This window comes from Chlamydotis macqueenii, chromosome 8 (assembly GCF_036417535.1).
Source record: "Chlamydotis macqueenii isolate bChlMac1 chromosome 8, bChlMac1.mat, whole genome shotgun sequence".
NCBI classification, from domain to species: domain Eukaryota; kingdom Metazoa; phylum Chordata; class Aves; order Otidiformes; family Otididae; genus Chlamydotis; species Chlamydotis macqueenii.
In genome coordinates, this window is record NC_141563.1 from 14,581,093 (window position 1) to 14,596,793 (window position 15,701).

Sequence of the window (15,701 nt, forward strand, 5' to 3'; positions counted from 1 at the left end):
CCGCCCTTTCCGCCCGGTGAGACCGCAGAGACCGGGGTACAGCCCCGGGGCCAGCGCCCAGGGCACCGGTTTCCCCCCGGAGGGAACCGCGGCTGGGACCGGGGGCGCTACGAGCCAATGGGAAGCTGTCGAAGGGGTGGGGCGGGAGGGGAGAGGCAACCAATCGTCTTGCGGGTCCGTCGCGTCCAATGGGAGCGCCGCGCAGCCGGATGCGGTGGGCGCGCCATGGCCCTGCTGCCCCGCAGCCCCGGCGAGTTCGGGTCGGCCCGGTACTGGGATCGCTTCTTCCGGCAGCGCGGGCAGCGGCCCTTCGAGTGGTACGGGGCCTTCCCGGAGCTCTGCCCCGTCCTGCACAAGTACATCCGGTCCCGCGACAAGGTGAGCCCCGCCTGCTACCCCGGGCCGGGTTCCTCCTGCGCGGCGAGCTCTGCGCCGCCGTGTCTCGGCCTAAACCGCCGTTGTGCGTGGACACGGACGACGCGGAGCCCCCGGTGTGCCGTAGCAAGAGAACGGGAGAGACCACGTGCTGCCCTGGGGGTTAAAACACCCGGATCGTCCCCGAAAGAGATGGAGCAGAGGCATCGCTTCTGTGCACGTGTGACTTTTCCATGCGAAAAGGCAGTCGTAGGGCCCCGGGGAGTGGGTTCGCGGGTGCTGCAGGTGTGGCTTTCACAGAAGGCTCATGGCTGTGGTTGATGTTTGGTTGTAAACTGCTCCGGGGCGTGTTTCTAGGGTGTTCTCACCGTCACACTACTCTTGTGCTGCTCCCCAGGTTCTGGTGGTGGGCTGCGGGAACTCGGAGCTGAGCGAGCAGATGTACGACATGAGGGTGTGCGAGGACATCGTGAACATTGACATCAGCGACGCCGTGATCCGTCAGATGCAAGAGCGGAACGGGAGCAAGAGGCCAAAGATGAGCTACGTGCTGATGGACGTGCTTCAGATGGACTTCCCTGATGCCCACTTCCAGGTGGTCCTGGACAAAGGCACGCTGGATGCCGTCCTCGCTGATGAAGAGGAGGCCACTCTAGCCAAGGTGGACAAGATGTTTGCCGAGATCAGCCGGGTCCTGCAGGTAGGAGGGCGCTACCTCTGTGTCTCCTTGGCTCAGGCTCATGTCCTGAAGAAAGCGGTGGAATACTTCTCTCAGGAAGGCTGGGTCGTGCGCGTCCATCAGGTCGCCAGCAGTGGGGACAAGCAGCAGTTTGTCCTACCAGTTTTTGTTTACGTCATGACAAAGTTCAGGAAGATTCCTGGCTCGGCACCACAGATCCTGGAGATCTGCCCTGAGGAGCAGGACAAGCCGATGCGGGTGGAGAGCACGGAGCGGCTGGTGGCAGCGGTGAAGGACAGGCAGCATTACGCCCTTCTCTGCAGCCAGCTGAGCAAAACCCCCTGTGGGGAGCAACTTTCCCTGGATCTGTGCGACACAGAGACCGGGAGGCCTCGCTACACGCTGCATGTCATCGACAGCCCCTCGGTGAAACCTTCCCGGGACAATCACTTTGCGATCTTCATCGGTGAGTACAGCCTCTCCTGCCTGCAGTGAGACAGTGCTCTGGGCGGGAGCTGCAAAAAGGGCAGCGGTCCTGGCCCTGCTGAAATTGGGGCTGGAGAGGGAAATAACCTGTCTGCACGGGGTTTGGCTGATGTTTTAGTCCCGTTTGCGGTGGGACATGTGTTTGCTTGGTAGTGCCAGTAGAGATCTGGCACAGAGCTTGCTGGCTGAGCGGATGCCCACCTGGCTGCAGAGGGTTGCTGCCTGCCCTGCTTCCAAGGTGGTGATTCCTGCCTTGATGCTGGTGACAGCTGCCGTAGCGCGTTGCTGCATAAAGCCAGAGCGCAGCAGACACAGCCAGAAAGGCATCGCTGGTCTGCAGGCATTCTGCCCATCCTGCGTGGGGCTGCGCTTCACTTCTGTGCTTGCGCCCTGCGGAGACATGTCAGGCTCTGCCAGCAGCACTGTGCCCCCTCCGTGCGCCTGCCAAGCTGGGGCTTAGCACGGCCTGGAGACGGGTCGTGAGGGCGTTGGACACGCCCTTCTTATGAGACCTAGCTTTTCCAGCCTCCAGCGTGAGCCTGCCCCAAACAGAGAAGGTTCTGGCTCTCTTGATAGTTGTAGAACACAGGGCTCTAGGCTCCTTGTGATGTCTTGCCATTCCCCGTGGCTCCTTTCTTGGAGGCCAGGGTGGTCGCTCAGGGACTGGGACTGGCCCAGGCTGATGGTGGCCCCTTCTCCAGTCCCACAGGGCAGAGAGACCGAGTGGCTCTTTGGGACGGAGGAAGGGCGGAGGCAGCTGGCCACCAGCGCGGGCTTCGGGCGCCTGATCACTGTGGCCCTGCACAGGGAGCAGCGCTACGAGGGCATGGCCAGCATCCAGGCGGAGCTGTCGGGGAAGGTGATGGAGCTGGCCCCGCCGGGCCTCCCTGCCCGGCAGCAGGTGAGCCCTGCCGCCCGTCCCCCTTGCTCGGCTTCCCCAAAACCGGGGCCAGGCTTGCTCTCTGCCAGCAGCGAGTTCCTCTTCTCCACGGGAGACCAAGCTGCAGATGTGAGCTGGCTGCCTTGGTGAGGGGGAGACTGGCCTCAGGTGTAGCTCCTCTCGGTTTTCCTGCCAGCTGGCTGCCTTTGCTTGGAGGCAGGATTTGAGGTGCCTGTGTGGCAGGATTTAGTGTGAAGACCTTGCTCTCCAAAACCCAGCATCCCAAGAAAACCAGGCATCCTGAAACCCTGAGAGCATCGGGCACCTTCTTAATCCTGGCTTTAGCTTCTCCTGTCTCTTCTGTCTCCTCCTTTCTGCCCCAATTCCCCAAACCTGAGCCCTTGCAAGAAATCTCGGGGTGTTTGCTCCCTGTACTCCAGCACGTGTTTGGGAAGGATGCTGGTATCCCATGCACTGGTCCCCTGCTCCCCTGTGGCTGCCTACAGCGTATCCTGCTGCTCCTGGACTGTGATCGCTTCATCCCTGCTCTTTAGCTGTGGTCAGGACAGTGGGAATGCCAGGATCTGTTCCTGTAGCCTTTCCTTGCTCACGCCAGTCCCTGTCCTCCCTGCAGGTGCCATTCCTGTCTGTGGGAGGGGACATTGGGGTGCGGACGGTGCGGCACCGCGACACCAGCGCCCTGAGTGGGGAGTACGTCGTGGAGGACGTGAAGGGAGATGGCACCTGCTACTTCCGCCGCCTCGTCTTCCTCCTCAACAGGAACGTGGTGCAGTCAGAGGCTCGGCTCCTGGCCCCTGCGCCTCTCCCAGGTATGAAGGGCAGCCGGGAAGGGGCAAGGGCCATAGGTGACTTTTTGGAGTGGCGCAGAGTGAGATTGATACGGGAGGAAGATAGGTCCTGGGACCTGCCTGCCTTGTCCCAGGGCTTCTCTGGAACTGTTTTTGCACTCTGCTGCCTACCCCATGGGTAGGACAGGATCTGGGAGTGGCTAGTCCCCAGAAAGCACCCCTGTCTCCCACCTTGCCTTACCAGCCAATGCCTCCTGTCGTTCAGGTGAGAAGAAACGGAGGAAAGAGAAGAAGAAATCCAGCCCTGCTGAGCCACCCTCAGCCATTGACAAGAGCTACCTGTGCTGCGAGCACCACAAGGCCATGGTCGCAGGGCTCTGCCTGCTGGGGGGCCCTGACCCCCTCCCAGGTGATGAGGCTGGTGGTGGGAGGCTGTGCCGGGGGCAGGCGTGCACGTGTCCCCATGCCCCAGCTCTTTTGGAAGGGCTTTCCTGGCCAAGGTGCCCCATGCACCCTTCCCAAAATGGTTTGGGGCTGGCGGGTGGGATGAGCAGTGGGAGCCATCCTGGTGGCTCACTGAGCGCTCTCCATTGGCAGGAACTCCGCTGGTGGTGCTGGTGGTGGGGCTTGGTGGGGGCAGCCTGCCCCTCTTCGTCCACGACTACTTCTCGCAGGCCCACGTGGCCGTGGTGGAGATCGATCCCTCTATGCTGGACGTGGCCACGCGCTGGTTTGGCTTCTCCCAGGGCGACCGGATGCAGGTGCACATCTCCGATGGCCTGGACTATGTGGCCAAGCTGGCAGCTGAAGGTACCATCTCGCAGAGCATCCCAGGCATCCCATCGAGCCCAGTGGGTGACATGCTGGGGACTAGAGTCCTGGGCTGGTTTCACCCTCTGCTTCCCATCCCTCCCAGTCTCCTGCCATGTGTAAAGAGCTCCAGCCTCACCAGGCCTCTGCAACTCACAGCCCTGTCCTTGCCAACGTGTGCGGGGACCTTAGATTTGCCGCCTCCCCCGGTGCCGAGGGCTGCTGTCCTGGGTTTCATTTGGAAGGAGAAACCCCAGGAAAGAGAAACAGCCCCAACATGGCAGAGGGGGTGTCTTGACCACCCCATTTGTTGCCTCTCCACCCTGTGCGGCTCGTCTTTGTCCCATGGGATAACAAATCTCTGTGCTCCCTCCTGCAGCCCCAGCCCAGTACGACGCCGTCATGTTCGATGTGGACAGCAAAGACCTCACGGTGGGGATGAGCTGCCCGCCTCCGGCTTTTGTGGAAAAGCCCTTTCTGCAGAAAGTTAAAGCCATCCTCAAGCCAGAAGGTAGGAGGGGAGATCCGGCCGTGTCCCTGTGGCCAGGCTGGCTGGTCCTGTGTGGGGTTTGATTAATGGGGTTGTGCCACCGTTTCTCATCATGGAGAACAGCAGCTGTGGCCAGGATCGCTGTGTGAGATCCGCCACTCCTGGCAGGTCCCAGATCTGAGTGTTTCCGTGGGCATTTGTGACAGCAAGGAGCAGGGTGGGGCGGGTGGCCCACAGCGCTGCTGGGTCAGGCAGGCTGAGACATCCTGGGGGGCCAGGAAAGGTTGTGAGAAGGCAGAGAGTGTAAGCGGTACCTGGGAACAGATCGTGTGGCCACCCACAACCCACGTGGGAGCAGGGATGTGGAGCTGGGCCAAGGGCACTGAGGGGATGGCAGTACTCCTCGTGCTGGTGCGAAGCAGACATTTGCACCATGACGGCACCGATTCAGCCGCATTCCCGCAGGGAGGTGGAGGGCGAGGTGGTGTGTGTGGGCTGGTCGTGAACTCCCACCCCTATCGCCCTGCTACAGGAGTCTTCGTGCTCAACTTGGTGTGCCGCGACGCCCGGCTGAAGGAGTCTGTCCTGGCCACCCTCAGGGAGGTCTTCCCGCTGCTCTACGCACGCCGCATTGAAGGGGAGGTCAACGAGATCCTGTTCTGCCAGCCAAGCCCCAACGTCCGGCGGGACCGCACAGAGCTGGGGGCACGTGCCCAGGCACTGGAGGGGGCTCTGCGGCAGCCTGGGCGCCCCTGGGACAGCTCGTACGTGCTGGCGGACATGCTGCAGGCTGTCAAGATCCTCTGAGAGGGGCTGCTTGAACGAGAGTGGTGTCCCCACGAGGGTGCTGTGGACCCGCAGCAGAGGGGTGCCTGAAGCTGGGATTGCCACCCCTGGGAGGGGCTGGTGGTGGCCAGGCTCTGCCTGAAGGAGAGGACTGGTGCGGAGAGGCGCTCCCCACAGCGTGGCTCCCTGGAGGGTGACCGGGACTGTGGGGGGCCGAGCAGCCCAAGGGACAGTGCTGGGGTGGTGAGGGGAGGAAGGTGCTGTGAGGCGGGCAGGACTGTGTGTTTGGCTCTCTCTATTGCTTTTCTGTTGTGCGAAAAAAATCACTCCAACCTTCCCCTCCAGCAAAGCTCCTTCCTTCTGATGCTGCTTCTACTTGTGCCTGCAGCATCCCTGGTCGGCGGTGTCTGTGCAACGCCCCGGCCTTACCCTGTACCCGGTTGCAGGTGTGTGTGGGTGGGCTGAGCTGTGAAAATAAAGTGGTCAGGGCTGCTTAGAGGCCCACAGTGCTTTGCTGGGCTTATTTCTGGAGTGCCTAGCACCTCTGGAAAATTTACGGTCACTTCAGCTCCTCAAGGGTATGTCATGGGGCCAGGCAACTGCCCCTTGTACCCCACTGCTGCCTTCCCGCTCGCTTTCCCCAAACTGGACCCTGCTACACACCCACTTCTCTTGTGTCTCTCCAGCCATACCCAGTGTAAACTTGGGCCCCCAACCCTTCTTTTCTCCCGTCCCCCATGGGCAATGAGGCGCCCAGCCCTGTGCTCGGGCCCCTGGGCCCACCAGTCCGCTCACCCAGCTGGTGCAGCTCAGCCTTTCTGCAGGAAAGACAGCAGGAAAACATCCATCGGGGTGTTCCCACAGCACCCTATTCTTGCCTGAGCGGCTCATTTTGTCTGCCAAGGTTTTCAAAGCCTGGTCCTTCCCTGCAAGGTTGAGCTGAAGACCTGACCCATGGGTCCTTGCTGGTTACAGAGCAGCTGACTCTTGTCAGATCCCTCATTCATCAGAAGTCATCTGAGGGGGGCTTTATCCCCTGCAACAGCTGGTACCAAAATGAGTTTGAGACATAGTACCAAAGTAACTGGCTTGCAGACACCAAGGGACAACGTGCTTGGGCACCAGGGTGCTTCACAAATGACTCCACACTCACCCTGTGCTCCTTTCTGCTGCTGGCACTGTGAGCAAGGACATAATTCTGCTTCCCAAAACAAAGCCTCCACAGCCCAGGAGTGACAACCCAACCAGCAGCAGCTCCAGGTGGGATCTGACTGGCCATCAGCAGGGAGGCAACAGCAGCCACATCTCAGCATCGCTGCCGGAGCCGTGTCGCTGGCTTCGTAGCTCGTGGATGTGCTGGTGCCTCTCCGCAGGCAGCCTGACTGCTACCTGTCCTGCCAGGGTGCTGGTGGGCCACCACTCATGAGCTTCTTCCTCAGCAGAGCCCAGCTCTGCTTCACCTGTGGGAAATCCTGCTTCCTTTGGAAAGCCAAAGCAAGAGGGTGCATGAATCCAAGGGTCTGCAGTTCCTCAGCGCTGTTGAGGCCATGGAAAGGGCACCCCAAGGGCTCTCGCCCCCTGAACCCTGAGGTCACCCATGGCCACTGTGCCAATGCAGGAAATGGGGCTGTTTGTGCCCAGGCAGCACTGCAGCAGCCATGCGGGCAGGGAGCACGTCCCTGCGATAAGTGGCTGTCGCTATATTTTAATTTTAATTTGCCATCAGGTTCTGCTTTGGAAACCACTCTGTTCAGATCCCTTCTCTGGTGCTCCCTGCCTTGTTCCCCTTCACTCGGAGGGACAAATCTGTGCCCTACTTTCTCCCTGGGCTGGCCCACTTCTATGCGGAGGGAGCAGATGCTTTTTTTAAATAAGTGCTTTTGATGGTTCCCAGGCATGGGAGAGCACGGCTGGCCTGCTCCCTGCCTCAGATAAACGACAGCAGCACGGGCACGTGCCCTCCGTATGGTGCTCACCACCCGGTCTGTGCTGCAGCGTGTTCGGGGTCAATGGTCAATGGGAGAGATGAGGCTGGAGCTCGAACTGGGTGGAAGTCTGCCTGCCCCCATGCAGTTAGTTTCTAAAGCTCCTCTGCGGTGAGCACTTTTTTTGAAAGATATCTGTTATCCATCCAGCTTAGCAATGGCAAATTTCTCAACTGGATCAGCAGTGCTGCATTTAGTCTATTTTTAACTTAGTTTTCAACTCTCAACATAATTCCATGACATAAGTTTGTGTGTGCCCTTTATTTTACCGAAACCATCTCCTTTCTTCCCCAGCAGCTCATACAAAGGCCGCGTTCATCCCTCCCTTGTCCAGTTCTGCCTTTCTGCTCTGCTTCCTAATCTCTGCGTAACGCCACATCCTGGTGGAAAAACAAAAGCCATTTATTAGAAACAATGTAAGGGTGAAATCTCAGTTCATTGCAGCTGTCCTTGCAGCTACTGACAGCCCTACAAGTTTGGTCTGGAAATATGTTTCAGCTGGAAAATTGGCAAATCCATGAGTGCTCCAAATGCCTGAAATCCTCCTCTTCAGGTAAAATACTCTGAGGCTGGAATAATTGGTGTATAGTAAATATTTCTCTCCTGGCAGCCAAAACAGACAGCTAATGTATATGTTTGGCAACTGTGTTTCTGTTGAGTGTTTTGGAAATATACTCATGTTTACATCCCTTGTTCCTCACTTCCTTCCTTTGCAGCGGAGGCACGCTGTAAGCAGCGGGATAAAAACAAGCCCTGCTGTCACTTAGCAACCTCCGCTGGCTTTGAGATGTTGACTTTTTTTTTCCTTTCTGGCTTTCCCAGCACAAAAAGAGACAGCTGTGTAAGTCATCACCAGCTGGGGATGCTCCAGTCTGGTCCAGCCTGGATCCCTTTCTGAGCATCATTTCTGTGTTGCCCCACCCGCCCCCTGCTCCAGCGAGCAAGGCGGTGGGAGTTGGGTCAGCCCTGTGTTTTGTCATCCAGAGAGGTGAGGACGCTTGGTCCAGCGTAACTCTGTGGCCAGGGAGCTGGTAGGATGGTGACGCTATGAGGCAGGCAGCGGCGAGGTGCCTCACGTGTACCCCATATGGTGTAACCTCCTTGGGTGTCACAGCCCAGATCCCGGCTCTGCAGAAGGACTGGAAGTGCCTGGGCTCTCCGGAAGAGGGTGAAGGCAGATGAAGGACATACTGTCACCAGCCGAAAGTACATCAGGCAGCTGGGAGAGATTTTGCAGTAATAAAAGCTGCAGGGACAGAGCACTGAGACTGATCGCCTCCAGCTGGGAAGAGCTCTGCCGGAGTGAGCCTGGCTGGGGATGCTGCTGCTACCTGGGCATGGCAAGGTCATTGCACAGCAAGGGCTGCGACAGCCACGTCCTGGAGGGTGTAAGCACCTGGGAAATGTTTTGTCCATTAATTCTCCCCATGGGGAAGCACTCGGTTTGTCTGGCTTTGCCAACCAGGCGTGCTGCCAGGCTGCAGTGAGGAAGTATGGCTCTTTCCTGGGGTGCAGGGAAACATCTCTGTGGGCTGCAATGCAGCACTGTGGCCTCTTTCTACCCTGCAACTGGATGCACCTGACTAAAGGATGCAGCTGGAGGTCACCGGGCAGAAGATGGGCCAGCACGCCAGACAGGGCAGAGATTGGGGTGTCACTGTCCTGCGGTCCATGAGTCAGCAGTGCCACAGGCTGCAGGGAAGAGGCAGAAAGTGCTTCCTCCTTACACTGGAAAATGCTGCAGCCGCTACTTCTAATCACAGCTCTGCAGCCACCCTGGCTTGCTTTCCCTGGCTTTGATTTCATCTTTTGCAGCTTCAGGGTCATAGATGTGAGCTCTCCTCCTGGCAGATACGCAGGTATAATGCTGAGCGGCCAGCACTGCGGAGCCAGGTGCTGCTGAGAACCTGGGATCTCCCCTGTGCATGGGGCTCCTCGCCCACACCTCCTCCTGTGCCTATCAGCTGCTTGAAAAGCTCTGCAAGACTCTGGGTTTGTATCTGAACCAAGAAGGAGGTGAGGAAGGTCCCTGGAGAGAAGATGATCATGCGTGAAGGAGCCCGCCTCTGCTTCCTGAGGAGGAGAAGGATGCAGCTTCGTCTGTGCTCTGCTCCCCCTGGGGTCCTGCCTGCTCTCCTGGCCCTTCACTGCAGGCATCTGCAAATCTCTGTTGTAGTCTGTATCTAACCCATTTTTCATGACGGGAATTGTACCGGCATGTGTTTATAAAGCAGCCTGGGGACCTGATCCAAATGTCCTCAGTTTTAACGTCACGCCGCCTGGTTAGGAAGAAGTGTCTGTGAGCAAGTTTGTGGACTGAAATACTACAGCTGAGCCCCCAAAACAGCCTATTTTTGCCTTATATTTTTCTGAAAGTCAGGGCAAGGACAAACTTGCTGTCTGTAGGCTTGATCTGAAATGCACTTGGAGGCTTTGGCAGGGCCCCCAGGGAGGCTGCACTGGAACCAGTGACATCTGGAAACAAGCAGACAGCGCTGACAGAGACAGCGGTGCCTTCGGGGCCAGCGTGGCACCCTGGGGAGCAGGGCACCCTTCCCGCCGTGGCAGGGAGAGGTGGTTGGCAAAGGTATTCTCTCTTTGCTGAGCCTGGCACGTGGCAAAAGGAAATGATAAATATTGTGGGGTGCAACCAAGGGCAGGGTAAAAATAGAGCGTGTTTAGCTGGCTAGCCAGTGAGCAATGCAGCTCTGCATTTCTGGGGATCACACCTGGGGATCTGCCAGAAAAGGGTTTCTTGCCTGGCCCTCAGATACTAGTTTGGGTCTTTTTTTTTTTTTTTTTTTTTTTTTTTTCAGGGTTATTCATTACAAGAAGCTTTGCAATGGTCTCTGCTAGTACTACCCCTGTTTCCTTTAATTTAGCTGTGCTGAACCCCAACAAATTCAGAAAGCGAGGCTGGGGCCTGCACGGGGGTTTGGAACAAGCTGCCTGGAGAAGTCAGCCAGAAAAAGCAGGGACCTGAAGATACGCTTGGGTGCCCTTCCGCTCTTCTTCACTGCTCTCCTGGAGCTGTTGGAAAAACGAGCGCCCTTGTGATAACATGGGCACGCATAATGAAAATGTTCCTGCTTTTTTCCAGGAGGTGGGAAATTATATGGGGCTGCTCGTGGCTTTTTTTTGAGGGGAGGAGAGTGGGTTTTTGTAAGTGATGGAGTCGCAGGGTGAGTGTTGTTGCTTAGTGGCTTTAACTCAGCTTCAATAGGAAAAAAAGTTTGGTTTGGAAACTTCCCAGAGGTGGGGGAGTAACTCAAACTTTTCCTAACCATAGATTTAATTTTTTTTTTTATTTGTTTTGATTGAGGAAGCAAACGAAGATGTAATTTGAATACTTAATGGAAAGGACAGTTCCCTAGGTTATCAACTTGAAGGTGTGCATGGTATTGCTCCTGAGGCATCCCGCCTTTTTAAATCTTTGTTTTTCTCTTGTGGAGATGCGATCCTATCGCCAGGCTGCTCTCCTAATCTTAATTATTTCACTGGGTCAGCACAAAGTACTCCGACAGGGCAGATTTGACCAGAACACAACACCATTCTGCCCAACTTCCAGCCTCTGTAGAAACCCATGAACTGGAGGAAGGCCAGGCAGCTACTCCGGTGCCTCCTGGCATAGACTGCTCCTTCAGGAGTGGGGAAAAAAACAATCATGCTGCTAATTGGCACAATTGTGTCAATAACCCCCAGGCCCCATCTAGATGGAAATGATCGCAAGGCTTCTCCCAGAGGCTGTGATGCTGGGGCAAAGCCACTGCTAGAGAAAGCCATCTCCACATTATGCCGATTAAAAACTTTTTAGCCAGAGCTAAAGCAATCTGTTAATTTCTTTCCACAGTTAGAAGTCAGCTGATTGTAGCGAGTCATTTTTTTATACTTATTGAGAGCTCTGGCCAAGAAGTTTTGATAATCCTCCAGATCGTTAGTATCTGTCAGCTTGCAGGATGTTCACAGTTCCCTTTTGTTTTGCCTTTCACACTGAGCGAGGCTGGTGTCTGGTTTAATACCAGAGGATAACTTTTATCACTGCAGGATTTCAAAGCCTCTGTTTTGGATATTTTTGTGTTGTGACTGCTGCCAGTAATCACAGATAAATCTCATCTCTGTTGTTCGCCTGTGTTTTTAGCTCAGCCTCAGCATATATTTTTAATTGAACCCACTGCAGTGACATGCCTCGGACCTTGTTAGCGCTTCCCAGCCTGTTCCTGAGCCACCCACCTGCCTCCGGCCCTGCCGGACCCACCTTCTCGGGCCTGCCCTGGCGCGGTTCTGGTGAACGTGTGTCTGACCCTGGCAGCGCTCCTGCCTGCAGCTGAGCATCACTGCCGTTTGCTGAGGCCTCTCGTCTGGCCGTGGGGATGGATCATGGTTCCCGCTGCTCCTGTTCCCATCGCAGGCAGGAGCCGAGAGGAATTTGGCCAGTGGGACCACTCTGAACTACCCGGCTCGGCAGGCTGGGAAGCGTTGAAGCCAGCTGTGTGCCAGCTCCTGTGCCAGTAAGTGGGACCCAGCTGGCTCCGTATGCTCCCGCTTTGGCCCTGCTCCCAGTTTAGTGCCAAAATGGCAGGGGTAGGATGTGCCAAGCCCTCCGGCGTGCCTCGGCACTGGGTGCCAGAGGATGGGACAGCTGGGCATGGCTTTGTGCGGAGGGCTCGTGGGGGATGCCACGGCCCTCTCCAACAGCGGGACAGGGGGTGGCTGGGGCTTCCAGGGGAGAGGGGCAGCATGGCGATCCCACGGGTCCGTGCGTGGACCTGGGCGAGCTGTGGGCCTTGTGCCCAAGAGTCCCAGCACCGGGGCTGGCTTGTCCACCTGCAGGGACGAGCCCAGCCAGCCGCTCGAGGGTGGGCAGCGGGTGAACGGGCTGCGGGGGGACCCCTGGGATGCTCCCTGCAAGCTGCTGGCCCGTGGCAGGAGCTCTGCCGGTACGGGACCGCTGCCACGTTAGAGCAGGGGAACCCCACCGCCCCGGGCTGCCGGGGCTCGGCCCTGCTCACCGGCACCGGGAGGGGGCGTGACCGCACCGGGTATGGGCGTGGCCTTTCAGCGGAGACCCCGCCCCCAGGCTCGGGGGTGGAACGCATGCGCAGTACGCTGGCCGTTACCTGTCAGCGGCGGCGGCGGCGGGCAGTGGGCAGCGGACGGCGGAGGCGGCGGGATGGAGGGGCTTATCCCGCTCGTCAACCGGCTGCAGGACGCTTTCGCAGCGCTGGGCCAGAGCTGCCTGCTCGACCTGCCGCAGATCGCCGTGGTGGGCGGGCAGAGCGCCGGCAAGAGCTCCGTGCTGGAGAACTGCGTCTCCAGGTGAGGCGGTGGGCACGACGCCCCCTCAGTCGCCCCCTTCGCCTCTGCTCCCAGCTCCGGCTGCGCGTGCGGTTCCTCCCGCCTTTCTAACGGTCGCTGCGCGCGCCCCCCCTGTAGCGGTTTAGGGGACCGGTTGCGAGCGGGGATGTACGGCGCGGGGGGAGGGGGAGGGGGAAGGGAGGGATGTCTCTGCTCCTCTCCGCTCCGCACCGACCGGAGCGGGCTCGGTTCGCCCCCCAAGGGCGGCGAGGCGGGCCCCGGCACGGCAGGGCCCTTGGTTTGGGTGCGGGGGAGCGGCCGCAACTCCAGTGTGAGCGCGTTCGTGTGCCGAGCGGGCGGGCTGGGGGGAGGAGGTGTTTCACCGCCGTCTGGGGGGAAAAAAGGGATTCAGAGCCCCAAATCCTTACGATGAGGGTTCTGGGGTTGGTCGGTCAGTGGTTTTCATACCGTTGCTTACGCTGCGTGGCATCCTAATGCTTGTACGGGTATTAGCATCTTTTCTAAAAATTACCGAAAGAGGAAGTCTAATGATTCAGGTGGTCCTTTTGAGGGACAGACTGTCTCTGAAGACCTCCTGAGGTAAACATGAATTTCACTTGCTGTTTCATAAAGTTCCTGGTGCGTTTGCTGCAAACAGCATGTGGGCTCCCGGAGGGAGGTAGTGTTTTCGGAGCGTCGCTGCAATCGTTGGTCTGATCAAAAGTACTGTTGTACATCAGTGACTGGGGAACTTTAATGTGTACAGACCTTCATTAAAGGTAATACTAAATACTTTGTGTCTCCACAGCCTGGCCGTGTTCCAGGCTGCAATAGCTCTTGATATACAGGATAAAAATACCGTACAGTTGTTCTTTACCTCCACTTCAGAATTTACTCTTGCTGTGTTAAATGTCAGTTCTTCTCCTTCTTTCTACATGAAGACAGTACCCAGCAACTGATGTTGGCAGCACTGCCAGTCTCTCAAGTTTAGAAAGGAAAAGTGAGATCCTCAGAAATCACTACTGGCCATCAAATTATTACAGTTTTGTTTAAACAAGTCTTTAAAAAGTATTTTTTGTAATCTTTTGGCTTTTTGACCTGTGTGTCCACAAAGCTGTGCAAAGCACCTGTGCTGGGAGGAAAGGCATCTTCATCTTGTCAATAAGGATATTTTGGTCCCTGTGGCAAAGCCTTGTCTGGGGTGGCACCCACCTGGGATTGGGGCCGAGTGTGGTGGGCTGCAGGCTGATGTCTTTCTCTGGATCCAGCTGTGCTGATGGAAGAGGTTACTGCTTCCAGATGCTTGTTACTCCTCCCCTGCTAGAAGGATCTGCTCCATCTGATCTGCAGGCAGAGCTGTTCCTTTGAGTGCAGCGTGCTCCGACTCCTGCTGCCTGGATGTGCCTGGCTAGAGCAAAAGGTGAAAATGAGCAGTTTGTGCTAATCTGGCCCATTTGGACAAGAGTCTGGAACCAGCTGCAGAAGTGAGACGTGGACATTTCTGTGAAGAATTACGGATAAAAGCTAAGGGAGTGACTCTTTTTTCACCCACGTAGTTATTGACCATGCAGCCTGCGGATGCTTCAATAGAGTCTCTTCAGAGAAGATCTTACAGACTTTGTGGAGCACCAGAGTGTCTCTGTCACGTGAGATCTGGAATTGGGATTCTTTCAACCCCATCTCAGAGTTCCACATCATTGTTTTATGCAGTAACTTCTTGAGATAAAGTATCAACTACTCTGTAGTGCCTCTCTACTTGCAAGCTTGGAGCCTATTGCAAACGTAACATTAAAATGCGTTGCTTCAAGCCTGTTCCATGAGACTTAAGCAACTGTGTTTTACTCCTGCTTTTCTTCCAGACTGAGTGAGTATGGGTGGTCAGCAGATGTGTACTTGCTAAGCTGTGAGAACTTGACTGTGAATCCTTGAAACCAGATTAATAAATATCCAGGAGATCGGAAGAGCTTTTTTTTTTTTTTTTTTTTTTTTTTTTGTCAGATCAGCAGGCAAAATGGTCAATGGCTCTTTTTAGTAAGTCATAGGACATTTCTGTTTTTATGGGATAATGAAGCTGCTCCCTGCAAACAAGAAGTTTATTACATCCATGTCTGTCTTAATATGGCTCGTAAAGGTAGCATGTCTTGTCGTAGAGACATGTTGCAGTCATTTATTTTTGTTAGTGGTACATTGCATGATGTGTGTGATTAATCACAGGGTGAATATTCACAAACAGTAACACAGCTTTGAAATTCACATCAAACTAAAATAGTCCTAGCATTGCTCTGAAGTTTGAGGGTTAATTATCATGGTTTTTTGTTTGAGTGTTTTTGGTTTTTGTGGGGTGTTTTGTTTTGTTTCTGTTGTGTGGGGTTTTTTTTGTTTTTTTTTTTGTTTTTTTTTTTACCACCTGAATCATTATCATTAGTAGATTTTGAACTCTTACCCTTCAGAGAGACATTCAAAATCTTCTCTCTTCAGGAATAGCTATAATTAGAGGAAGGCATGCTGTCCTCCACATGGAGAACAGGGTCTTGCTACAAACATACTGAGGTTAATAACCTGAGTATTTGTTAGCGGAGCTCTAGGGAGGTTAGTAAGGTTGTTCTTAACTCTAGGATCAGATTGTTATTCTCGGCTAAACCATTGTACCTGTTTAAGTCCTTCACAAGGTCTTTGGTTGTGCAAGGATGACTTCTTTTTTTTTTCCACTTGGACAGAGGAAACCTATTTTCTAGCTTGCAGGTAGTACCAGAGTTGGAGCTTTGTGGAGCCTAACCCACCATCTAGTTTATGCATTGCCATCTTTTTTCAGCGGGGTTGTGAGGGATCTGGCTCTGGCATAGTTCTGTGGGCTGACGGATGGTTCTGGAAGCAGGATTCAAGTCCTGTTATTTCTGAAGCTGCTGAGTGACACGCATCCACTACTGTCCTCAGGGTAGCACCAAGCCTTGTTTAGGTGCACACAGAATCCTTAATTAGTAACAACAGTCAGTGAATATGTTGGGATTAGACTGCATGTTTGATCTGCATCAGCACTAGTGTTGCATGAGTATGGATGCTGCACGTTTGCCTGCTCCAGGAATTGTGTGCTGCTTATGTGTCATTA

The 15,701-nt window shown here is 55.7% G+C and overlaps 2 protein-coding genes across 4 annotated transcripts in view; both read left to right on the forward strand.

The window, feature by feature from the left end:
* The first annotated feature begins 219 nt into the window (after positions 1-219).
* METTL13 (methyltransferase 13, eEF1A N-terminus and K55) lies at positions 220-5,824 on the forward strand. 2 transcript variants are annotated; one of them, XM_086753453.1, is made up of 8 exons: positions 220-378; positions 773-1,520; positions 2,242-2,441; positions 3,055-3,250; positions 3,495-3,638; positions 3,827-4,039; positions 4,419-4,550; positions 5,062-5,824. In XM_086753453.1, exons 1-8 carry the CDS (start codon positions 226-228, stop codon positions 5,334-5,336), a joined length of 2,061 nt encoding a protein of 686 aa, XP_086609579.1. In that variant the 5' UTR covers positions 220-225; the 3' UTR covers positions 5,337-5,824. The 2 variants fall into 2 exon arrangements, with proteins under 2 accessions (XP_086609579.1, XP_086609580.1); XM_086753454.1 differs by lacking the exon at positions 220-378 and adding an exon at positions 467-660.
* Positions 5,825-12,427: 6,603 nt separating this feature from the next.
* Positions 12,428-15,701, forward strand: part of DNM3 (dynamin 3) — a 171,514-nt gene continuing 168,240 nt past the window's right edge. The window contains exon 1 of one of the 2 annotated variants that reach the window (XM_086753240.1): positions 12,428-12,616. In XM_086753240.1, coding sequence (XP_086609366.1) covers positions 12,471-12,616 — 146 coding nt within the window. In that variant the 5' untranslated portion in view covers positions 12,428-12,470. The remainder of the gene's footprint in view (positions 12,617-15,701) is intronic. The other variant, XM_086753241.1, reaches the window with a different exon arrangement.